Here is a 26,077-nt window from a genome sequence, read left to right as displayed (position 1 = left end):
AGTTTGTCTAGTATGAATCTTGTACTCTCTTCAAGACTTCAATTTGGGTTATCTTTTGACTGGTTGTGGCATTTTCTTTTAGTACTTCCTATTTTACTTTCAAAAAGTATACCCAGCTCACCTTCTGGGACTCTCACTTGAACCGCATGTGAGAGAAACAAGGGTTTCTCTCTCCACGCGACTAAACATCTGAAAGGAAAGAGAAACTCTTGTTTTTCTCACATACGGTTCATGTGGGAGTCCAAGGAGGCGGGTGCCTTCCTAACTTTCATATATTGTCTGACTTGGTTGGAAAAACTCAAGTTAGATTTTTGCATGTCTGTTGTTGTTTGGTTCGTCTGAAAGGTTGACATTGGGTCCACTTGAGCAGTGGCATGTAGGAGTATATGGGAATTTTATTTGGGGTCATTGTAAGGCGTGACACTGTCTTTTACTCTTTTACACGTCTATCTCATCAAAGAATTAATATTTCTTCGCTTAGAAATCCTTATTTGAGAAAATAACAAAAAGAGGACATAAAGGAAAATTTAAACGACTCAAACAAGACATTCAGACAGTAATGAGGAACATCGAATCTTATAATTAGCAGTGTTGAAATATACAAATTACACTATATCGAATGGTTATCCATAGTTAATAGGTTTGGTAGTAATATTTCAGGTCTCAGGATAATAATAAGCTTGAAATAGACCAAAAAATGGGAAAGTATTGCTCCTGTGACCTCATGCTAGCAGTGCAAAGATGATTACAAGTTAAGAGTTCAAACTATTTCGCAATTACTTCTTTTAGCTTGGCTTTTAGGGCCCATTGTCTTTGAGGGAGCTTTGCATTGGCATTTAGGGCCCATCGTCTTTGAGGAAGCTTTGCGGTTTGAAGGGGTCGGGTGAGATTGCAACGGTCTTACCCACTCAAACACGCATTTATATTCGGCTTGGACAATTCAAACGACTCAAACAAGACATCCAGACAAATCGGAAGTAAATTCGGACAGGAAAGCATATCATTTCACTCATACCTAAAAGTTTGCTTGATCGGCCTCCATATACAAAAGGAGATCATCACAATAGGCACCTTCTGGTAAGCTCTCATTTTGAGGTAACCAATAGCACTTCTGTTTGACATTTTACTTTCATATAGGATCAGCAAAAGATAAGGACAGTTCAAAAGTTTCCAACCATAGAATCAGAATAAAATCAGCACAACAAATCTAAATGGATAAATTTATTTCACTTTATAATTTAATTTCTTTCATGATTCCCATAACAGTGTCCTCGAATGAAATTTAAATAGAAACAAATAACTGTACGTATTCGGATCAAAATTTTCTACGCTAAAATTCATCTCAGAAGGGAAATGAATACTAGATTTACAACACCTTATGCTTCTAATGTACATTTCTCTAACAGAAATGAATACGATCCATGTTTGGATAGTTAAGAAAGCAGATAGACCCCCATTGTGTTGCCATGAAAGCTGCAGGTAATATCGCGATTCCCATTCCTTAAATGGCTTTTTGTAAATGAATGATAATTGAATTGAACAAATCAAATACAGATTGGCAGCACTTCTTCGATATTTTCCCCATCACACAGTCTCGTAGATTTCGGGTTTCGGCATATTCTTGGGCCTGCCACATTTTTTTGCATCTTTACCCAACAAAAGCTTCACTGCTTTCTCAACTGTTACGCTCTTCGGGTTCATGTTCTACACATATAACAACCACAAGAAATTTAACAAAAGCGCAATGCGTCTGAGGAAAAATATCAGTGATGAATTCATGGCTCACAGGTAAGGAAAATAGAAATGCCATTCGGAGAGAGAAAGCTGGGATAGTTTATCAGCCAAGACAGTTTTCTCAATTGATGTTTTCAATAATTTTGGGTATTTAGCTAATGAACGAATAAATAGTATCCAATCTGTTTGGGCTTCTGTTTGTTTACAAAATAACTTGTTTTCTAACCCGTTCAATTTAAGGAGACCTGTATGCGAAGAAAAAAAAAAGTACCTTTGGCACAGGAGCATTTGTTCGTCGATGCCTAATTGAAAATCCGTAACCTGCAAGCCTTAAGTATATTGGTTGACCATCCTCGGGATGATTACCCTAACAAGCAATAAAAATCAAGCAAGTGAAACAAAGAGGTGAAGAAAACCAAGTAACTTGAAACAGAACTAGATAAGAAGGTATAAGAGCCTAACAGGTAAGATACTTACCAGTGTTATAGGATAGCTCAGCAAATCAAGAGCTTGCTCTAATGAGATGGAATCAACATCCTTCATCTGAAAAAAAATATGCATGCACAAAGCATGTATCAGAGTACTTTTTGTATGGTTTTTGCATGACAAGAAAATCAAAGAATGAAATTTCAGTGCATGGAATGGAAATATTTAGGTCATTTCAGCCAATATATTTCTAAATTTAATTCTTTGATCACGTGATGTTCAGATAAAGTAATTAAATTTCGGTAGGCAGGGAAATTGAAATATTTCGGTCATTTCGGCTTGAAATATTTTGAAATTTAATTCCTTCGAGAAAATGAAAAGTTTGGGTAGCTAGTCCATGGAAATGATGTGGGTAGATCCTAGGTGTTACCCGTAGATTTAGTGTTCCAAATCAATTATGAAATAATGAGGAAGCGCAGAACCAGCGCCAACAGGTGCAATCAATGTCATCAAACGTGTCAAGTGATACATCTCAAAAGTACATCATGTTATCCGAACCCACTAATGTTACATTAGTAAAAGTAACATCCTACTGTCAAAAATTAAATGACCTGCACTTAGCAAAAATGGACCTCCCTTTATCGCAGATAAGTGATCTACCTTCCATATGAAGGGGAGGATGACTGAGACGCTCACTTGTTCTTTCGAGCAGGGAGAAAATTCAGTTGTGAATAAGGTATTTTCCCTAGTTATACTTGAAAATAGATTTTGAAGAACTATGGAGGACGCATTTAACATTCTGAGCAAGTGAGCACTGACACTATTGCAGTGCAAGTGATTTTATTGAAGATAAAACATTTTTTAATCTTCACCGATTTACATGATAAATAAATACCTGAGAAACATGGGCTCTTTTTGGTGAGTATCCCTTCCTATCTTCGCCGAGCTGTATATAGTTCCCATAAGGACCTTTCTTCAAGAAAATCTGAACGCAAAATGAAACATTAGTACATAAAAAGAAAATGATAAGTGATAACAAAAGTGGATACACAAAGCCAATAAAATATACGAGCATAGAATGCTCACAAAAGACGCTATAAAATTATTAATTGAAATGCTCGATTACCTTTTCATTAGAACCAGGGTTTAAACCTATTACTTTTGGCTCCTCAAACAATTCTGATTTCTCAGGAGTTCCTTCTTCTTCTTCCTCTTCACCATACAGAGTCTTAGCGATGTACCTATACAAGAAGGCATTAAAGAGAAGGGCAACAACTATGAGTTCGAGCGTAACCATCAACAGGTAGCAACATGGGCAGGAATCAGACAACTACTGACTAGTTCCAATGGCATCGCCACTTAACGCTGGCAACAATTGTCTCTACATTGAACCATGTATATATTGACAACAACCGAGCGAGAGTGGATCGTCTCCATAGGCACAAGAGTAGAACATAACAAGTGTAATTTCTATAACTTACTTGCAAGTTGGGTGTTGATCGCAAGCTATGAAGTAACCTGTACCGTGTCCACTAACTTTAAAAATCAAAGTGCCGTCTGAACAACTTCACCGATCGAAACAAAGGTTAAAGAAACATTAGACTATTTGCTGCATCCAACTTTGTTAGTTCTGTTATAATTTCATTTATAGCTAGATGACAAGGAAAACAAAAAACCAGGTTGCATTCGGCTATAGACTATTAAATGCACATTAGGTACTTTTCTCATGGATATATGAAGTTTTTATGTAATCAAACCAAAGGCTATGGAAGCCTACATACCTAGGGCATGTTCTGCTTTTGTCAGGAAGAGAAGCAAACAAGAAATCCCCAAATGCTTCCTCCAACATCTTTTCGACCTGCAGAAGATGCAAAATAAACATAACGTGAAAATGAGTATCTAACAGTAATGAGTTATATATTCAGAATCTAACTTCGACATTTGTTTAATTTCGCACCTTCCGAGTTTCCACACTACCAGCACGACTACAATACATGCTAAAGCGTGTCCAGTAGTCTTTCATGAGCCCTTTCCACTCGGTAATTCCAGCAGATACATTATCAAGCTATTTAAGAAGTTCATATGAAAAATATGCGAGACATGATTAGGATCAGTAAAAGTAAACACTGAAATTTCACTTTCCTTCATGCTGAAAGGGAAAAAGTAACTAACAGGCTAACAGTAGGTAAACTCGACTTGTGAAGCATAAAGCAGAAGTAAAGGTGAGAGCTCATAAGCCGTCATCAATCCATACTGGTGAGGACCGAGACGAATGAGTGTTTTCACCAGACGATATATATTTCTCGTTTATTTCATTTTTAGGGTGTCCTAAGCAAAGACCACTTATGATTGGGTTGAATAATGTTTCTTTAGTCCATTGAGGACTCTCTGTAATCGAGCAGCCCTGAGGTTGGTCATGGTACTACAAACCACAGCTTTCCTATATTTTATTAATCATTTTCTTATCAATGAAATTCTGTGATTGCCCATAGTGTTTCCTGCTTTATTGTTTATTAACCTCTCCTTTATGCATAATGATTTTTTATCAATGAAATCCTGAGATTGCCCGTATTTTATGCTTCCATTTTGTTAAGTAAACTTCCTTTTTCGCTTCATTCACTCAATCTAATTATAATTTTAACCTAGTTTAAAATCTTTCCCGAACGATCATCAATTTTCTACAGAATAAATATGACATGTGCGCCTTGATAAATATCAGGATTGTAGCAAGACAGTCCAAAACTAAACCTGCATACATTGATGATCTGAATCAACCAACGTATGCTTCCATTTTGTTAAGTAAACTTCCTTTTCGCTTCATTCACACAATCTAATTATAATTTTAACATAGTTTAAAATCTTTCCCAAACGATAATCAATTTGCTACAAAATAAATATAACATGTGCGCCTTGATAAATATTAGGATTGTAGCAACAGTCCAAAACTAAACCTGCATACATTGATGATCTGAATCAATCAATACAAAAAATATAATATACACATACCTCGTTTTCCATGTCAGCAGTGAAACTATAATCGTTCACCTCAGAGAAGTGATGGGAGAGAAAATGTGATACCTGTTGAATCAAATATAAAAAGATAAAAGTACCGTCGAAGAAGACCCAACTACAGACATGAAAAAAAAAGTAGAAACTCCGAAATCAACATTCTTTTTTATATATGAGGATTAGAGCAGTGCCTTCAATTCCAAAAACAGAACAGAAATGATCCCGAGGGAGCAACAAGAGTGCAAATAGCCATTTTTTATGCAAGTCAAGAAGTAAATAGATGACTAATGGAATAAGGTGACCAGCGTCCACAAAAATTCATAACAAACCTATGTATTATTGTAATCACTGGACAAACAGAAAAGACATGCAAAACGTACCATTCGAGCTCGAAAATCTGGATAGAATGCTCGATTCTTTACTGTCACATAGTTCCTATCCTGATAACACAACAAACCAAGTAGATTGAACTTCCAAGCATTTTTTTTTTCTAAACTTCGAATGAATATATTGATTAAAGACAAGAAAATATATGCACAAAAGTGTTGAGTAAGGGCAGTGGATCTTTCACTCTATCCAAGCCTCGAAATTAACTACTACATCTATGTAAGCTACATTTTTGAAAGTTTCTAATTTCCTGGCCAGCAATAGATGGTTCCCTTGATGTCTTCAATGTCCACACTACTGGAAAGATTTATGTCCTTGAAGATCTTGTTGTTTCTGTCTTTCCAAATTTTCCATATGATGGCTGTTGGGACTAGCTCCCCTATTTCCTTTTTATTATTTTTCTTCCAAAGGCCTTCCCACTGATCTAGGGCCTGAGAACTTCCAACCACTAGAGTTTGACTAAGAGATCATTGACCCACACTCACAAACTTGGAGATAAACACAATTGGTTTCTCATCAGTACTTGCTTTTATTTCTCCAAACCACCTCAGACTTACCAAGCACTCGGCTTTTAAACTAAGCATGTGTTAACATTAGAACCAAGAATTTAGAAAATGGTATTGGATCACTTAAGATATAAAGTGAAAATGACACATACTGGACAATTCAATCATATTGACCCATATGACTTCACTTAGTTCATCTAACTCATGCCAAACTAATGAGTATCCTTTAAGTTAAACAACTACTAGAGTATACAGCTTTGCAAATTCTGTAGGGTCCAATTGAAAATCTAATACCTCAGCCATCTGTCCACCACTAAACTCAGATAGAGTTGTACTTCATTTTTCAATCCACAGGATTTTCCAATAGTTTCGATGACATCTGTCTTTCCTGATGGTTTCTCAATAATTTGAGTAATTACATGTTATAGCTGATTCGTTTAGTTCCGCAAAGTATATATTTATTTATCATATAGGTCTATCACAAGCTATAAATTAAATAAGATATAAATACGTCCGGATTGCATATTTACAGACTCCAAAGCTACAAGTGATTAAGTAAATTCTCAGAATAAAAACTTCCCATATGGAAAAGAAGCATATAGGGAATTACCAGTAAAATTTTGATTGTGGTAGCATATGTAGAAGATCTTCCTATCCCAAGTTCTTCCAGCTTTTTAATCTTCAACACAAGTGACGATGAAAGTAATATGAGCTTTAGAGGCAACCACAAAGACCAACGGAAAGAGCATGACATTTTTACCATTTCACGAATTTGCGTCCATCCAGATTATTAAAAGATAACCAAAAGATAAAGCAACTAACATAAGGAACACAGGAAACATACCAGTGAACCCTCAGTATAACGTGGAGGAGATTGAGTCAGATGCTGCTTCAGTTCCACCTCACCAAGATGCAAAGGATCCCCTGTCTGGAGAACGATAAAAATGATGAACCGTTGTTAATATTTATTTTGAAGAATAGGATCAGGGAGGTTACCATTACTCTATAAGCAGATACCGTTTACATAAGTCTGGAATTTAAACTCAAACTGAACCAATTCTAGTAAATGTGGAGAAAGAAAATGAATCAACTTTCCAAGGTTCGGCATAAAACCGGACATTTCCATGTATACATAATTACATATCCATCTAAAAAGCTTTTAAAAGAAAAAGTTATACCCATTGGTTAATCTTTTCAGATATTCTTTCACACTTAGTGAGTGTGGAGACTAAGTCCCCAATCACAAGAACAAAAAGTCATTCAAACAGCTATATACATCAGTTAATTTTTTTTTTTTCAATGGACATGTAAATAACAAGTAAGTAATGGCGTGGTTGCATCAAAGTGATTACTACCTTCAATGTGCAGAGAGACTTGAGAGCTTCTTCACTAACATTTCCATCTTCCAAATTGTAGTTAATTGCTGCAGACTCCACGTCCTAGAAAAATTGAAGGACAGTAAAATAAAGCTAGAGCCTGAAATTACTTCTCTAAATATTATCCATCTCACAGGAATAATGACTCAACTAAAAGATATAGAAATAACGAATCAGCTGCCGGGAGTACAATTACACAAAATAAATATCTTCCAGCAACAATCAAGAATTACATATCAATGGTATCATATAACAAAATTTTACAGAGCATTACTTCTCTAGTAATAAAACGAACTTCTGACAATAGGACCTGAAGCTTAGATACCTTATAAGCTGCCTGGTACCCAGGGGATTCAACTTTTGAGCATGTGGCTTGAAGCAGTATGGCCTCGCCAGCTCCCCCAATATCAATTTGTATCTAGTTGATCAAGATCAGAAAATATAGAACCTCAGTCAATACAGGAAAGTATAGTATAGTAGATAAAAAGAAACAGGAAAATAACTAATCGAGGCACATTAAGGTTTCAGACTATTATTTACGTTTCCTTGCTTTTGTGCAAGATGCAGTTATAAGGTCGGACAAATTGTCTAACTGCAATTGACAACAAAGAAAACCCATACAAGTTTTACCGGTGAGCGTTCTTCACATGCACAAATTTACAAAAATCCTAGACGAAGGACAGAAAGATCAAACATATTAGTTGTTTACACTTTTAATTTTCAAAAGGACGTAGTTGCGTATCAGTGATTGTTTAGGAGGACCTCTCCCCTAAAGAGTCAATACCATCCTAAAATGATGGTGGATACCTGATCAAAAACGGTGGGTTCCATTTGGCACGCCATTGTTCTCGACCATACAAGTGTGTACAATTTCAAGGAATCTTCATCCAGGACACCGGCTAACATTGCTGAAATAAAATATAATGGAACATTTTAGAGGTAAAGTGACACTAAAACAGTTAAATCATGTCCCAGCATATACAATGCTGAGAAGTAATCAAATCATGACACAGATGTGTCGAAATATTCTTACATGGAAACCTCCGTATGTCGGTAGGCCTGATAGCTTCATGTGCTTCTTGAGCATTCTTAACCTTCTTAAAGAACTTACGAGCACTCTTTGGTGCAAACCCCTGTCCATATCTAAATAACAAAAGAATTATTGATAGAAAGAAAGAACAAGATAAAGATGAGTTAACAAATTGAAAATGCAACTTGTCACTAGAAGTCACATTTTAAACTACATTCCCGGAATGACTTTGTGCAAACCGAAATGTTGTTAACTTAATAGCTGAAAATAGCATCTGATGTTTTTCCTTTTCAGTGATAAAATAACAACTCCGAAGATTACATCATAATACAGTGAATCCTCAGGAATTATAAAATGACTTACAAGATTCAGAATCTTAGCAGTTCGAGATTACGGGTAGCGAAGGAATCTGCGGTTTAGCAAATTCTGAGTTTGTGGTTCTTTTTGGTGATTAGGATTTCAAAGGAAATCGACTCTAGTAGGACGACACGATAACTTTCATCTGAAACCTGAAAGAGACATGAAGCTCTTGACTTTCTTTAATTTTACTTTGCCGTTATATGCACATCTGTAAGTCTTAAAAACTTAAATTGGATTTGGACCATGGTGTAATGAAACATCATAAAACGAAGTTATATGACTTGTGCCTTACGTATATTTCACACTGAATTGAAATGTAACCTTCACTTCATGAATTTATCAATTTACATTTTTAAGAAATTTATTGAGATACAGTTGTTAAAACAAAACCTAAGCATTATAGAAACTATCATACTAGTTCCTAGTCTCTAGATAGTAATATAATGTTACGAAACATAACATAGACACTTTAGCATTCTGTACATCTTTCGACAGACAGAGAATTATACATATATATATATATGTTTTTTTAACTTTTGAGCTGATGTTCAAGGGAAAAATTACCTCCCAAAAAAACAAAAAAATAATTGCCAACTCTAGCATATAAATTTGCATAAAAACTAGCACAAAAAGAAGAGACATTTCATTCAAGCACATTTACAAACCCACATAAGATTGTTTGAGTTTTGGATTCACCTTTCTAACACCAAGGAGCGTATGTCCTCTGCAGCTGCATCAGAAATCTAAATGCAAGAAAATAAAAAGGTGAGTTAGAAACGAAGAGAGAAATGAAATACACCTCATATTACAAGTAATTGGCCTTCAAAAGCACAACCTAAGAACACTTGCAATTGCCAAAGAATTATAGTAACCAACATTATACACCATAAGACATTCAGTTCCTTATATTCTGAAGTTCTAAACCACCTTGCGTATCAGTTTTAACTTTTAAGCAACAAATCATCCTTATTCCATTTTATAGGGAAGCAATTACAAAAGTTTCTTTTACAAACTAGCTGGCACAGAATTTAGGAAAATTTGCTGATCAGTTACAACCTCTAGCTAAATATATAATGCTAATGCCCGTAGTAGAAAGCCTCTTTAGCCCCACATCCGTGTAGTATCCTTAGAAGTTTTACGAACTTCAGGAGATTGAGTGCTTAGGGGATCTAGTGGGCATGTAAAGTGTATTGCTGAATGTACATAGTGAAAATATCGAGCACTAATTGTAGCACTCGAGCACCTCTTGCCCATGCCTGATGTAAACTTTTTTCCTGCCAATGTAGTCATTTCGGTCGAATCTTGTTCCAAACAAAGAGAAGTGTAGAAAGTGATGTACAGTTGTAGACAAGTAAAAAACAAGACAATGTCAGATTTACTGATTTGTAAAAGACTACTGACATAAATAACAGTCTGAAGAAATTCAACATCCACGAGAAGCCATCTCAGGTATCTAACTAAATTTGTATATTTTTGGCTGTTCCCCCCTTCAAAGAATAATTGATTTTGTTTTCAAGACAATGTTAACAACAAGAACATGTCCAAAGGCAGCCGTATATTGTAGATTACGGGAATACAAAAGCATGCATCAGCCTAAAACAGAAACCAGGAACCATGGGCAAACGAACGACTGGAAAAAAGTGTGGTTGTTTCTCTGAAAAATATGTGGTTGTTTAGAACCCCAAACAATTAAAAGGTGACCTCATATAACCTGTTGCAATGGAACTGATACCTACGTGGAGACCATCAGTTCGCATGTATGTAATCAAGCCTGTTGTCTTGTCATTTAATAGTTTAACTCCCTCGTAAAGCTTCTTAGCCAGCTGCACTCAGACAAAAGCACAAGCACATGAGAATATGAGATGAAAAAATAATGAAAAGCTGCAGACAGGTTTTACACGCAAGCTTTGAGGCTTCACATCAGAAGTGTGATACTCGACAGTATACGATAAAGGAGCACAATTTAAGATCCAACCTCTTCAGGATGATTTCTTTGCTGACAGTTATCTAATAATGGACTCCTGTTCTAAAGGTTCTAATCCCTGAACAGCAAGAATGTTTTTCTTTGTGGTATACATTTTACTGCTAACTTTTGGTCGATTTTGACTCGAGCAATGTAGGCTCTGCTTTTGGATGATGATCATAAAAGATCACATATTGGGATCATCTTATTAGTAAATTTTAACACTGGCAAAATAGATTCATATTTAGCATTGAGGCTATCATCCACAATTGATTCGAACCAACTCGGACAGCAGTAAAAGTTAGAGTGTTAACCGTGGATGATTTACATGGTAAAAGAATTAATATAGAAGACAGATCATTAAATAACAATCAAATATGCACAAGGAAATGAGAAGCTAACACTATACAAACCTCCATTGTGTACGACGGACTAAAGTGCAATTTATTTGCCGCTTCCTGCTGGAGGGTTGACGTAATAAATGGCATGGGAGGATTCTTCCTAGGTTTGGTCCTTTTAGAACCTACTACTTTAAAGCTGGTTGAATTTATCTTTTCTTGGATATCCTTGGCCTCTGTAGAATGACCTATCGAGAGTTTCCCCAACTTCCCTGAACCAATATCGACCAAGCGAGATGAGAAAGAGAAGGCCTTGTCTAAGGAAACTTGTGTCTGTTTGCTGAACTTGGCTTCTACAGTCCAATACTCGACTGGCTTATATTCATTGATTTCCGTTTCTCTATCACAAATGAGAGCAAGAGCTGCATGCTCAACCCTTCCAGCAGACAAACAACCAGGTAACTTCTTCCCCAGTAATGGTGTCATACTAAATACAATCAAATAATCAAGAGCTCTTCGTGCAAGATAAGCATGAACCAGGTCCATATTTATGTTTCTTGGAGATTGCAAAGCGCTTTTTATGGATGACTCAGTTATTTCATTAAAGACAACCCTTGTTACAGTGATGCTTTCATGCAATGCATCTTGTTGTGTCAACATCTCAGTTATGTGCCAAGCAATAGCCTCTCCTTCACGATCAGGATCACAAGCTAGAATAAGATTCTTTGCTCTGGGTTATGAAATAACGATGAATTATAAGAAGCCTAAAAAACAAATTCCAAAAAAGAATGCTATAACAATAACAAAGTATCCACAAATTTAAGTATACATAACATATATATATAGGACATACATTAATATGTTTATAAACGAAGAAAATGAATTTGTAGCAGTTAAGTAGATCAACTTTACCCATCTAGTGCGACTTTAATACTCTTAAGATGAGTCCAGGCAGCAGATGGAACCCCCCACACCATACTGAAGTCATCATCAGGCCTCACAGATCCCATCCAGCTGGCCAAGACTCTCACGTGGCCATTACTAGGCAGAACTTCAAACTTATCCCCGAGGTATCCTTGGATAACCTTTGCTTTTGCAAGAGATTCAACCACCACAACCGACTTCCCACTAGGAGGATATAATGGACTCAAAGTCTTCCTCCGAGAGTCTACTTTTCCTCCCACACTTCTGCTTTGTTCCAACGCACTCTTATCAGAGTTCTTATCTGTAACATTCTTCTTGTGTTTTTGATGTCCTTTAGAATTATGAATATTCTTCTTGGTTTTGTCATGCACTAAACCAGGAGAAACAGCTGCTGGCGAGGATTTCTCAAGCACTGGAATAACCTGAAAAACTACCGCATTAGCTTATCTTATCTTTCTTTTTTGTCATTTCTCTCCTTTTTGCCTTTTCTGATAAAGTCGTTATTACAAGTATGTCATCAGATGAAGGAGAACACACTTAATCATAAAAGGTAAGAAGTGCTTACATCTGACGTCTGAGATGGTTGACCAATTTTGATCACACTAGGTTTACTCTCAGGTGGTGAAACACCTTTGGGATCTCTGGCTTTGGTTGCGACAGAAAGGATACTTCTGCTTTGTTCCAAAGAGATACTATCAGAGTTCTTCACTGTGTTACTTTTATTGGGCTTTCGACGTCTTCTAGAATGACTAATCTCATTCTTGGAACGCTCATGCACCAAACCAGGTGAATCAACCGGCAACAAGCATTTCTCGCGCAGTTGAATAGACTGAAAAACTGCAGCATTAGTTTCTTTTATCTTTTCTTTGTTATTAGGTTATTCCTTTATCAAGTCATTTACTACAATTATGCAATCAAATGAACGACAACAAACTTCATCGTAAGGATAATAATAATATAATAATGAAATAAACCCAAGCACTTACATTTGAAGACTGAGATAATCGTTCGTCTTTGGAGATATTAGGTATTTTCTCGGACTGAGGAACACCTTCAATACCTCCTGCTCTGGTTGCATCAGAAGGGGCACCAGTGCCAGAACCCCCTTGAGTATGCTCCTTAGTTTTTGGCTTATGTTTCTTTTTCGCTCGAGGATTACTCTTCTGGATATTACTAATACTCTCACCCACTGTGGAGACGGATGACCCTGCTTGTACATCATTCTTTACACCTCCACTCGTAGGCTCATTCGGCTTTGACACGTGCACGGATTTATCGACAATTTTGCTAGTCCCAGAATCACTCTTTTTTAGGGCAGCCTCTGGATTAGAACCTAACTTCCGCTTCTTTCGAGATGCATGGAAACTCTTACGGGGAGATTTGACCTCACTGATTTCTTCACCCTTCATAGACACATTTTCAGTAGCATTTATTGATGTACTTGGCATCTTAGACCTTTGGTTGGGGTTACCTGAAAAAAGTCTCCTACCCACATTTTCATATGAAAATACACTCAACTTAACACTATTCCCTACTGTGAACATATTCCTTGATCTCTGGGTAAAAGGAACCTCATTCCTCATCTGGGCCTGAAGAGGAGAAGTGGTCTGATGCTTGTAGACACCATTAAGTGCTCTCAAGTTCCGAGAGTCACATTCAACCTTGAGTTTTAGATCATTAAAATGATTTTTGTTGCTCCAGGAATTTTCCCTTGCTTTTCTGTATCGAAGTTGACCGAATTTTCCACAAATATGTGGATTTCCGAAAGATGAAAATGGTAAGTGAGCTCCCGAGTAGTTCTTTACTCCCCTACATTGTGACTGTTTTTCGATCAACCAATCACCAGTAACAAAAAAGTTTCAAGAAGTTCATACAACCATTAAAAAATAGACAGAAATATGAACTACAATTATAAAGAGAAACTAATAACGACTAAATGACTTCTGCAGTATAACCCTCGAATTTGGGACTCTATAAAGTTAGTGTTATTCAATGAGATACAAATATAGAATCATTCATAGGTCATTACTAACAATCAGATACAAGTCTTTAGTAATCTTGTATTAAATCTTTACAGAAAAACTTAGTATTGATCCTAATGATGATCAGATGTCAAAACCCCATATCTTGAAATGCGCAAATTCATGAAATTCGAATGACCTTAACTAACCAAAACATTAAGAAAATCCACCACTTCCAAAGAAAGAAGAAAAAATATTAAATTTAATTGAATACAAATAACAGACGGTTGCTTTTTTGTTTACATATTTTGGGGTTAGTTCAATATTCTACCTGAAAACTGATCCTCCTAAAACAAGCTAAATGAATCCATTAATCTTAAACAATGAATTAATTCATCAAAACCCCAAATCAAAATTCTAATTAAGATTGAGCTACATTAGCATTCAATACCAAAAAAATCAAATTCAAAGCCCAAAACACTAGAAGATAGAATGAAAGAGAAATTACCATGACAGGAAGCATAGGGTATATGGACAAGTTCCGATATAAACAACTAGAGGCGGCTAACTTATGGAACTGAAATGCCATTAGAGTGAGCAGTCAAAGAAAAGGCGGAAGCTTTATTGGAGAAAAGGAGAAACCCTTATTAAGAAAGAGAGATTTATGAGGGTTTTTCATGAGGTTTTTGGAGAACATAATTGGGGAGAAGACATGACAGAATTGTTATTGGTTTTTCATATGGTTTTTGGGGGTACCTTCAAAGTGAACTGTTAAACCCTCTCTCTCTCGTTATTAGGGCTTTAGGGGGGTAGTGGTTGGGGACATCCGTGTTATTGGTTGGGGACATTTGAAATATCCCCAAATGTCCGTGTTATTGGTTGGGGACATTTCAAATGTCTCCAAATGTCCCCAAATGTCCGTGTTATTGGTTGGAGACATTTCAAATGTCTCCAAATGTCTGTGTTATTCGTTCGGGACACGAAATTAGGGACATTTCAAGACAAATTGTTTTTGGGGACATTTGGAGACATTTTAATGTAAATTTGGAGAGCTTTTGGAGAGAAAATGTCTCTCAAAATATGGAAGACACTTGGGGACATTTGAGTAAGGAAGATAATAAAAATAATTATTATTACCAAATCATATTATAATAATATTATCTTATTATTATATTACTACATTATTGTATTATTATTATTATTACTATTATTATTATTCTTCTTATTATTATTATTATTATTATTATTATTATTATTATTATTATTATTATTATTATTATTATTATTATTATTATTATTATTATATATTTGAGTAAGGAAGGTAATAAAAATAATTATTATTATTAAATCATATTATTATAATATTATCTTATTATTATATTACTATATTATTGTATTATTATTATTATTATTATTATTATTATTATTATTATTATTATTATTATTTGAGTAAGGAAGGTAATAAAAATAATAATTATTATAATATTATCTTATTATTATATTACTATATTATTATATTATATTATATTATATTATATTATATTATATTATATTATATTATATTATATTATATTATATTATATTATATTATATTATATTATATTATATTCTTATATTAATATTTAACTATATTAAATAATAAATATTTACCAATTGTCCATCAATGTCCACAGATATCTACAGATGTCTACGAAAGTCGAAAAATATATATTTGGAAATATTAATTAATTTTTTTTATTTCATATGCTAAGACAGTAATAATATTAAAAATAATAAATATCAACTAAATATCTATCAATGTCCACAGATATTCACGGATGTCTACGAAAGTCGAAAAATATATTTTCAAAGTAGTAGGGCAAATTTATTTCGTATGATTAGACAATAATGATTACATTAAAATAATAAATGTCTACCAACTGCCATTAATGTCCTCAGATATCCACAGATGTCCACAAAAGTCGAAAAATATATTATTGAAACATGAGTACAAATATATTATTTCATATGGTTTGACTATAATGATAATATTAAAATAATAAATGTCTATCAATTATCCTTCAATGATGAGATAATAATAATAATAATAATAATAATAATAATAATAATAATAATAATAATAATATCCACTACACATTTTGTCCATGGATTCAATATGTTGAAATGTCCCCAGGACATTTTGTCCATGAACCAAATGTCTTGAAATGTCTCTGAGACATTTTGTCTATGAATCAAATGTCCTGAAATGTCCACAAAGACATTTTGTCTACGGACAAATGTCCCGAAATGTCTTGAAATGTCTCTGGAACATTTTGTCTCTGAGTGTCCTCCAATGTCCTGAACCACTACCCCCCCCCCCCCCCCCCCCCCTTAGACTTGTTGGAGAGGATGACTACGTGGCATGGGGATGACCCGGTAGAAACTCACGGGCCCACGGGCTTAGGCTAAATTACGACTTTAACAAGGGGGTTTTTGCCATACGACTCTAACCAAGGGGGCTTGGGCTAAATTACGACTCTAAACATGATTCTCTCACAGGAATCTTGGACATTTCCAATATTTTGTTTTTTGTTTTTGGGGAGAAATCCATTACAATTTACGTTAGTCGTTACAAGGCATTGATACATCATTAAAGATAAACTTTCCTTAAGTTATTAGTGAATTATCTCCCTTATGAGCAGCTACCATTTAAAAAGGTTACTTCCCTTTAGACATCTGATATAACTTTTGTCAATGAATTATCTCAGTCAGTTCAAGAAGCATCCTCGTTCAACTCATATGAGTGCGGCAACTCGAGTACTAAAAACATTTTTTGACGTCGGAAAGTGGTTTTCCCGGATATCTTCCTGATGATCAATAATTTCAATCAGTTGATGAACTTTCCTTAAGTTATTAGTGAAATTCATGTGGGCAAGAACTTGGAAAAAAATTAAGAAGACACTTTGACACTTAAGTCAATGGGGTGGTTTTTGTTGTTTTACAAAATAATTTAAAAATCTTAGTGTAGAAGACGACCTTTAATCCCCTTTTAGGACAAACCTTAGATGCTTATATAGGTTGGATGACCGAGGCAGAGAACGATTTAGATGATGCAATGACAAGGCATCGATTTTGATGGCACGCATGTGTATATCGTCGTTCGGAGGATAATATATGATGAGTGTGTATCTTCTAGCACTGATAAATCCTCTAACACATAATGTTTTGTGTATGAAAAGTAGATCTTTAGCTCTGTCTGACCTTCCACGTCATTGTAATTCTCCAGTTTTGTCACTCCCCATGAAGGTGGGTAAAATCCAGAATCAATTAAAACATTAAGGTGCCTAGGTTGCTCGCGGCGACATCTCATATCAGGTCTTATGTGGCAGATTTTCGTCTATATCCACCTCCCCGATGGTTGTGACAAAGGTCTGTTTCCCTTTGACTTCAGTTATTATGTTGACTTTTTGACTTCACAAAGGTCTGTTTCCCTTTGACGTCAGTTACTATGTTGACTTTTTGACTTCTCAATTTCAAGGATGACCAATATCTAGCTCAGTATTATCGATCACGGGATCCTCCTTTCTTCATCTAGTTCTCTAACTCTTTTTAGGGTTCACTGACACAGATTGGGTCAGTTGCCCACTTATTCATCATTCTACCACGGGTTACTTTACAATTCTTGGTGGGAGCTCATTGTCTTAGTGTTTCAGGACACAACCAGTTGTATTCTGGTCTTCTACGGAGACATAATACCGTGCTCTTGTTTCTAACTGTGGAGCTCCAATAATTGCAATATTTGTTTCTAGATCTCCGCATGGACATTTCAGGAACTGTTGAGGTGTTAAGTGACAATCAAGTTACTCTACATATTGCTGCCAGCCCAGTCTTTCATGAAACGAAAATATCGAACTTGATTACCATTTCGTTCGTGAGAAACTCACTTCAGATCCTGTTCAAACTTATGGTCTTCCAAGTCTTGTTCAAACTTATCGTCTTCGATCTACTGATCAAGTAGCTAGGCTGGGCAACTCCTTAAAAAAAGAAGAGAGAGAGAGGGAGTCTTCTATTTTCTCTTGTGTTCCTATAAAGTATTATATATACTATGTAAGAAGTTAAAAATAAAAAAATCACCCTTTTTATTGGCAACACATGCATTGCAACATGATAGTGAAGAATGCGTCTATACTGAAACAGTGTCTCACCAAACACTGCCTTCAAAATACCCCATATTCAACATGTAGGCTGGGGAAGCTTGGCTCTGTTTAGAGGAACAACAAAGGAGCAGTTGGTGCACCAAAAAGATAGCCAAAAGTTTAAGAAGTTTAAGGAAGCCTCCCTTCGACCGTGTATGTAAGAGTTGAAGGCTGACCTGGACCATTCAATTCTTTCTTAAACTAAAAGACATGAAAAGAAAAGAATACAACAGGAAAGGACCCATATCGCAAAAGTAACTTCTTAAATATCATTAGGAAACAATACAAATTATCTATGTGCCTCAAAATTCATGAATTCTAGCTCAATCTACCCACTTTGAAGCTCTACTTCTCCAGTTTCTGTCACTCCCCATCAAGGTGGGCAAAATCCAGAATCAACTAATATATTTATGAAAGCTACCAAGATCAGTATAATCATTCCTGCCAAGGGTCGGTTTCCGTCCTCACTTCAGAAGGTTCAACCACTTCTGTCTCCACCGACTCGGTCGAACCAGAATCAGATCCTTCTTCATTTGCAGCATCCTCAGCTGACTCAGTTCGCCCCCATCTTCCACCAAGGGCTATTGCCATCATCTCGTATATCTTGTTACCCAATTCAGCTGGGCTATCAGGCTGCAATATTTGAAGATCATAGATACATACATTGAAAGGTATTAGACCAGATCTGAATCAGAAAGGACAGTCATTGGAGGAAATGCAGGACAGATTTAGCACACTTACAGAGAATCCACTAGAGATCAGGGCAGTGTCGTATAATAGGTCTACTGCTCTCTTTGCTTCACCACTCTCTGGGGCATTCTTGCATGCAGCCTGTTAAAGTTTGAGCACAGATTAGTTTTATATAATCCTCTTCAAATGGTAAAAGACCCCACTTTACGTGCCAAAAAGAGAAAGTGACATGTGTCTTCTTGGAGACAAGAGGTTGGCCACAAAAACCTAGAAGACGAGTTACATCAGAGGGACTAACCATCTAGAGTAAGCACACTGGGATTACCCTGATATATATTTATTGTGCCCGATGAGCTTTCAAATAGAAAATAGATACAAATATACAATAACGACAATCTTACATTTAGGTCCTTGATAATGGGATGATCTGGATTGACTTCTAATATCCTCCTTCCTCTCATGAACTCTAAGCTTGAAGTATCCCCAAGAGTCTGTGCTTTCATTAGCCTACAAGCAAAAAAGGAAAGGTTAACACATGGAGTTCTCGACACCTAAGAAGTTCCATCAAATTGGATTAGGAAAGCCAAAAAGAGATGAAACCAACCTCTCCATATTAGCGGACCACCCAAACTTGCCAGAAACAAGAACACAAGGTGATGAGCTCAAACGCTTTGAGAGTTGCACTTTAGCTACCTTATCACCGAGTTGTTGCTTTATCCAATCACAAAGCAGGTTGTATTCTTGCTTGTCTTCCCTTTCTTTAACTTCGTCCTCATCACCTGTTATAACAGTGAGAATAGGTTAGCAAGCTTGAACAGGTAATTGGTGGCCACCTTGTATACTTCAAATAAATACTTGATAATCAAATGCTGACCTAGCTCAAGGTCTTCCTTGCTGATATCCACAAATTTCTTTTCTTTGTATGTCTGTAGATTCTGAATAGCAACTTCATCGATCGGCTCTATGAGATATAGGACCTAAGCAAACAACATATTAATCACAAAAATATACTTAGCATAAAAAGATCATCAACCAGAAATCTGAATATCTATTATGTAGACACCATTGGACCACCCCAATCCTCCTCTGATATGTCATCATTATTGCTTAATTTCTCCTTTTCGCTACCATTATTGCTTAACATTTCCTTCTTCCAATTATGGCTCAATATACACTTCATCTGTTTTTGTTCAGCCTGTTGACTGAGTAGTTCTACTATCCGCTTTTTTTTTTTTGAAACTTCGAATTAATTTTAAAAAGGGGAAAGAATGTTTTAGTTTCCGTTTTCCTCGATAGCCAACAAGAATGCATACCTCAATATCCTTTTGGAGTAACTTTTCCACGAATGGAGCTGTTTTTGCGCTTTTAAGACTATCAGTTGCCAAGTAGTAAATAGCATTTTGTTTCTCCCCCATATTCTCAACATAATCATCCAAACTTATCAACTCTTCCTCACTTTTGGAAGAGTAAAATCGTAACAAAGGGGTAAGGCGCTTGTGATTTCCAGAGTCCTCAATGCAACCTAACTTCAGCAGCTTTCCGAAGTTCTCCCAGAACTTTTTGTAATCCTGCAAAAGAATAATCAAATCCACCGTCAACATAGAAGAACTTAAACTGTTAAACAACCATGAAAAGAGTATTGAAATCATTGTTAATCTGAACCTCTTTATTTTCGCTTTCAGCTATCTCTTGGATCATGTCAAATGTTTTCCTCACAAGCCTCTTCCTCATTATCCTCACCTGTCATCGTATACAGTTAGAAGTAATATAGAAGGCCGAAATTAGCACTGCCATTAAATCTAATTTAACAAACAGAAGCATCTCTGAACTTACAATTCTACTCTCTTGAAGGATCTCTCGAGAAACATTAAGAGGGAGATCATTCGAATCCAGCACACCCTTAACAAAGCTCAAATACCGAGGGAACTGCAAGTAAAGTTATATGTCAGTTGAATTGCGTGATAATCCTTTGCTTTGGTTGTAGGAAACCTATTATTAACAATTAATTTTAAGAATTTATTGCATCCAATAACAGCTACTTATCACATTTAACCTACTGGAAACACTTACCAGCTCACCATCGAAGTCATCGGAGATAAAAACTCGTTTAACATATAAACGTATGTTCTTTGTTTTGGGATTAACTACATCCTCATTGTTAAGAGGAGCCATCCCAGGAATATAGAGAACACTCCTGAACTCTACCTCACCCTGTTTAAGTAAAGAACAGAACAAATTAGACAATAAAGAAACTATCTTGCGAAAAGTGGAACAGAATGGAAAGTGCATACCTCTGTTGTGAAGTGGGTATGTGCGAGAGGGTCCAAAAACTCATTGAATGTCTTCTTATAGAATTCTTGATATTCTCCTTTCTCAACTTCCTTGGGGTTCCGCATCTACAGGAGAAACCAAAATATACCACTTATAGTTTTTTTTTCCTCTTTGACATTAAAAGGATGTGAAGTATCCAATTATAAGCACTGGGTAGAAGAATAAATGGAAGAGAATGCTATTGAGCTTACCCAGATAGGTTTTGTTTCATTTGCTAGTTCCCAGTCCCAGTACTTTTCAGTTACAGACTTCTTCTTCATCTTCTTTTCTTCCTGAGAAATACAAGATCAAAAGTACATGAGCTACCTGACTGAAATAGAAAACAAACGGTAACCTCATGTCATTACAGATTCACATGGTTACCTCTGGTTTTGGTTCTTCACCCTCCTTCGGCTCTTCCTCCTCTTCTACCTGCCCCAAAGTTCTATTAATAATAAAACGATGGAAAGAAGCAAATATCATAACCTTTCTAAACTAACATGCATTCTAGTATCTTTAGATAAGATCCTTCTCCAACAACACCCACAATAGTGAAGAAACTAGGGGGTATTATTTTAGCCATCTCTTCCTAAGAAGCTAATTACCATGTAGCGACAGCTCTTTCGGAGATAAAAGAAAGCAAGAAACAAAATTCTGATCCAAACTTTACAGAAAAGTTATAGTTTTCTTTCTATATGTTGTTTCCAATTAGCCTTGTGTTCATTGATCAGTGCCACAAAAACGAGTCCTACTAACCTCGATGGTCCTCGACTTCTCTTGCCATGTGTAAATAGGGAATGAGACAAACTGCGAGTAGTTCTTCACTAAACCCTGAATCCTGGCTGTCTCTGAGAATTCATACTTATCATCCTCCTGCATGAACAAACAATTGATATCCAAAGAGATTGTATTGATATCAAAATATAACAGCAGGTAAACATAAGAAGACAAACAATACCCTTAGGTACAAGGTAATTTGTGTTCCCCGGGGAAGTAGCTTCTCTGGATCTGTCTCTTCCCTAATCACATAAGAGCTACTGTCTGCTGCTGCTTCCCAAATATACTGCTTGTCCGATTTTGGGCTCTTCGTTGAGACAACCACCTATATCGAGTTCAAGAAACATTAATTTAGTATCAACTAATACTGAAAGCACCTTCAAAAACACACTTAATGTTACTCATTAAAGTATAAACGGAAGCAGGGTTTAAACAGGTCAAGATCGAACTCTCAAACGGTTGGATCTTTAAGACATACCTTGTCTGCAACAAGGAAAGCTGAATAGAATCCAACACCAAACTGACCAATCAAAGAATTGTCTGTTCCAAGATCCTTGTTTTCCTGCATGAAATGCCAGTGTATTAAGACTGAGATTGTTAGACAAACTTATCCGAAGAAACACAGGCTAGATTAAAAAAATGCAGAAAACCATGTAAGTATGGGAATGTACAGACTACAGAGAATAAATACCTTCAGAGCTTTTAGAAATTTAGACGTTCCACTCTGAGCAATAGTCCCGAGACAGTCAATGAGTTCTTCTTTTGTCATTCCAATACCCGTATCTCTAAACATGCCAATAGAACGAATGTGAGTAAAACCATTTCGTGACCATTGTAAGTGCCAGGACTTAAGTAACATAACTCAAGTAATCTTACGTTATGGTGACAGTTCCATTGTCTGGATCTGGCTTAATTCTTATTTCAAGCTGACCAGCATCTCCAAGAAGTGCAGGCTCCGTAACACTTAAAAATCTCAACTTATCTAAAGCATCACTAGCATTACTGAAAAAGATAAAAACGTAGTTCCACATTGACAAATGTTAGTAGCCACAAAGAAAAACCATTGATGTTAAATGGTAAAGGAAGATCTTTTCTTGATGAACACTATGATTTCTTATATAGAACAACAAAAACAGGTACCCACCTCACAAGCTCTCTAAGAAACACTTCCTTGTGACTATATAAACTATGAACAATCAAATCCATCAGGCGGCTAACCTGCATTTAGGTTAAATTTGGACAGATTTTAGATACATATCATGAAAAACTATCATTAGTAGAATCAGTACAAAGATTAAAATGACAACCAACAAGTAATTTTCACAAGTAACGAGGGGAGCAACTTTATTCAGAGTAGATATAGTAAAAATCCCACCTTTCCTCAATATATATATATTAATCAGAATTGCCCAAAATGTTCAAATCCACAAAACATGTAAATGAAGCAAACAAAATTCAAACTTGAAGATAAGATAGCAAAATCCTGAGAATATAGAATAAGGGTGTATGCAGGTAAAGGGACAAATTAAGAATACCAGCTAGAAACCCTAGAAAACTTGTTATCATCACAGCTTACAAAATCTAATCTTCTCATAGTTGGTAAACAAGCCACAAGAAATCAACTTAAACTCAAACCCACTTAAATCTCAAATCTTTACCAAAAAGAAAATAATAAACAGCAAACATGACAATCAAATTCGAAACTAAACCCACCTCTGCTTGATACTCGAACTTCTCTTCAGATGTCTCAACAGCTTCTTTCTCAGCCGCAGCCGCTTCACATTTGATTGATGTAAGATTATGTTTTCTATTGAGCTTCCATTTCAACGAAGCAGATAATACCCTAGTTCCAAGAATATTTTGGGGAAGAAAAGATGTTTGAAATTTCAAAGCTCCAGTATTGTTGGGTTTGAGAGAAAATGAAGGAAGGGAAGCAATAGAAGCAGAGGCAGTAAAACTTCTGCTTAGAACAGGGGCCATTACTAGACCTAGGAAGCAGAGATCGGATACCCTTTTACTTCTTCTCTAGTAGTTGTTTAGGTTTGATTTAGGAAGAGGAAGGAATGGAAGAAGATAAGAATAGGAGAAAGCAAGTTGGGAGTGAGGGTATTGAATACAAGACCCTAAAACCCTTTGGGGGTTTAAGACTTATAGGAGGAGAGAGGAGTAGATGGTTCTGGAAGCAAAATCAAGATGCTAATTTTGGAGCTTTTCTAATGGAATTGTAAGGTGGAGATGCTGCCATGTCCCTAACTACCATATCCTATAAAAGTTCCCTTCTCTTTTTTTTCTTCCAAAAATGATAATAGGAGGGTGTGTGATTTTTTAGCACTTGTAAGTGATAGTGTAATGTCGTTAGTTATATGCCAGGGTGTTTGATTTTTTCTTCGAGTTAAAGACACATCATGTCCCTTTGTTTTATATCACTTATAAGTGTAATGTCGTTACTCTTTGTTTTTCATCACTTGTAAGCGCTACAGAAAATGTGAATCGTCTAAATTACCCTTGCATATAACTAATAGCTAATAAACAAATTTGAGATATATTATACTGAAGTATTAATGGCGAAAGCATATAATTTATTTAGTAAAGTTTGTAATGAATTTTTTTTTTGTGCCATAAAAAATTACATTAGTCAAAGAACATGAAAAAATAGAAAAGAGAGAGGGTTGAAGAAAGAGGGGAACAAAGAGACGGTCGAAAAAAGTGTTGGAAGGTTGTCGGAGTTAATTGTCGTCGGAGTTGATGGTGGTGAGAATGGAAGATGGAAGATGGAGAACCAAAAAAAATATAAAAAGTTAGTAGTGTTTGGAGAAAACAAAAGAAACTTGTGTCCACCCAAAGCCTTTGCCACGGAAAATTTCTTATTTTTCCAAACCATCGACCTTTAGATATATAGGGTTTTAGGTAGAGGTGGGAATCGATCGGGCTCGGACGCCCGCGGGTATTTTTTTCTCCGGACTCGAGCGGATCGGGCTCGAAAATCTTAAGCCCACTAGTGACCGTCGGACTTATCGGGCGGACACTTTCCCAGATTTTAGTGTATGCGGCCCGTTAGAGCCACAAGCCCAATCGGCCTTGCGCGGCCGGGTCGCAGGTGTTCTGTCTAGGTTTTTTAGAAAACGTTTTTTTAGGGGTTTTGAGACGTTTTTTAGGGTTTTTTTGAAACGTTTTTTGGGTTTCTTTTAGAGACGTTTTTAGGGTTCTTTTACCTATGAAGATGAGCAAAAAGACTACATTAAATTTTCTTCCAAACTTGAAGTAATGGAAATATCAATCAATACAATGTCCAATATAGAAATCAAAACATGATAGAGCATATACTTCTCTTTGTCTGTCATAAAGATGAAGATATAGAAAGAGATCAGAGAGAACAAAGAGTATAGAGATAACAGATCGATACAGAGGGAAAGAATAGATTTGATATGGATTTGATATGATAGAGAGGGAAACAATAAAACATAAATAAAAATACTTCTGAACAGGAAAATAAAGATTCTAATTAGAGAACTCTCTTCGTTTTTCTCTCTTCTCGTTGCCACCACTTCATCTCTTTTGATTCATGGAGACGAAGAACATAAAAGAATCGGAAGAAGATAACAAACTTATGGTATATAAGGGTTTCAGTCAAGATAGTAGTGATTTCTCCTTGCTAACACTTCAACTGAGACTGTTTACAAACAAAGAAGGGTGGAACAAGGGAAATAGGAGAACATGGGTTAATATACAAGGGTGAACAATGGAGAACAGAGAAGGGAGCTTGGTTCATAAGCTGCCTATCTTTAAACAAAAACTTGTCCTCAAAGAGAACAGAGAATGATAGCAATAATGCAATACATATGGTGTTCCTTAGAGTTTTTCAACAAACGGCTGAGATTCACTCTTAAAAACGATATAACTCATCCGTATAAATTATTTTCAAGTCATGCGGGTTCCTTCGGGCGGGTTCCGGGCTCTTATTGGTCGGGCCTATCGGGGCGGACGTCGGGTAAGTGACTATGTCCGTGTCCCACGCACTATAACCCGACTTAACAGGTCGGGTAAGCCCAGCTCGGACTTCTTTCGGTCAGTGGGTTCCCACAGATCGGCGCGGATAGGGTCGGGTCTCAGG

The 26,077-nt window shown here is 36.1% G+C and overlaps 2 protein-coding genes and 1 long non-coding RNA gene across 3 annotated transcripts; 1 reads left to right on the top strand and 2 right to left on the bottom strand.

Annotated features, from left to right (window-relative positions):
- Window positions 1-801: 801 nt before the first annotated feature.
- LOC147548017 (uncharacterized) lies at window positions 802-2,403 on the top strand. The gene is made up of 2 exons (XR_015237047.1): window positions 802-1,479; window positions 1,555-2,403. It is a non-coding gene; the product is annotated as an uncharacterized LOC147548017 (long non-coding RNA).
- On the bottom strand, window positions 1,209-14,860 carry LOC147548016 (uncharacterized). The gene is made up of 23 exons (XM_086666601.1): window positions 14,523-14,860; window positions 13,040-13,873; window positions 12,619-12,882; window positions 12,042-12,475; window positions 11,205-11,859; window positions 10,565-10,651; window positions 9,525-9,571; window positions 8,472-8,581; window positions 8,246-8,346; window positions 7,764-7,856; window positions 7,418-7,501; window positions 6,907-6,990; window positions 6,673-6,741; window positions 5,550-5,609; window positions 5,167-5,238; window positions 4,118-4,225; window positions 3,942-4,018; window positions 3,642-3,725; window positions 3,287-3,401; window positions 3,056-3,145; window positions 2,212-2,277; window positions 2,006-2,101; window positions 1,209-1,704 (listed from the first exon to the last, which is right to left on the bottom strand). Exons 1-23 carry the CDS (start codon window positions 14,601-14,603, stop codon window positions 1,585-1,587), a joined length of 3,831 nt encoding a protein of 1,276 aa, XP_086522727.1. The 5' UTR covers window positions 14,604-14,860; the 3' UTR covers window positions 1,209-1,584.
- A 3,575-nt stretch (window positions 14,861-18,435) lies between these two features.
- CR88 (Chaperone protein htpG family protein) lies at window positions 18,436-24,083 on the bottom strand. The gene is made up of 19 exons (XM_086666602.1): window positions 23,680-24,083; window positions 23,111-23,184; window positions 22,843-22,968; window positions 22,658-22,751; window positions 22,445-22,528; window positions 22,148-22,291; window positions 21,946-22,062; window positions 21,574-21,621; window positions 21,402-21,482; window positions 21,171-21,275; window positions 20,950-21,090; window positions 20,713-20,805; window positions 20,542-20,619; window positions 20,193-20,447; window positions 19,754-19,856; window positions 19,484-19,658; window positions 19,281-19,386; window positions 18,931-19,020; window positions 18,436-18,822 (listed from the first exon to the last, which is right to left on the bottom strand). The coding sequence occupies exons 1-19, from the start codon at window positions 23,944-23,946 to the stop codon at window positions 18,625-18,627; spliced, it is 2,379 nt and encodes a 792-aa protein (XP_086522728.1). The 5' UTR covers window positions 23,947-24,083; the 3' UTR covers window positions 18,436-18,624.
- Between the last annotated feature and the right edge of the window lie 1,994 nt (window positions 24,084-26,077).

Source organism: Eschscholzia californica, unplaced genomic scaffold (genome assembly GCF_041429995.1).
Source record: "Eschscholzia californica isolate CP2 unplaced genomic scaffold, dmEscCali1.0.p SCAF_3, whole genome shotgun sequence".
Lineage (NCBI taxonomy): Eukaryota > Viridiplantae > Streptophyta > Magnoliopsida > Ranunculales > Papaveraceae > Eschscholzia > Eschscholzia californica.
Note: the sequence above shows the minus strand (reverse complement) of the source record. Positions and strands in the feature narration are given on the sequence as shown.

What these genes read in the sequence shown, in the direction of transcription:
- CR88 (XM_086666602.1), bottom strand. Translation starts at nt 23,946, where the DNA reads ATGGCCCCTGTTCTAAGCAGAAGTTTTACTGCCTCTGCTTCTATTGCT. An exon ending in GTGAAGAACCAAAACCAGAG is followed by an intron (nt 21,483 to 21,573) that starts GTAACCATGTGA and finishes TGTATTTCTCAG; the next exon opens with GAAGAAAAGAAGATGAAGAA. An exon ending in ATACCCACTTCACAACAGAG is followed by an intron (nt 21,091 to 21,170) that starts GTATGCACTTTC and finishes TTACTTAAACAG; the next exon opens with GGTGAGGTAGAGTTCAGGAG.
- LOC147548016 (XM_086666601.1), bottom strand. Translation starts at nt 14,603, where the DNA reads ATGGCATTTCAGTTCCATAAGTTAGCCGCCTCTAGTTGTTTATATCGG. An exon ending in CGCTCCTTGGTGTTAGAAAG is followed by an intron (nt 8,582 to 9,524) that starts GTGAATCCAAAA and finishes TTTGTTATTTAG; the next exon opens with ATATGGACAGGGGTTTGCAC. An exon ending in GGTACCAGGCAGCTTATAAG is followed by an intron (nt 7,502 to 7,763) that starts GTATCTAAGCTT and finishes CAATTTTTCTAG; the next exon opens with GACGTGGAGTCTGCAGCAAT.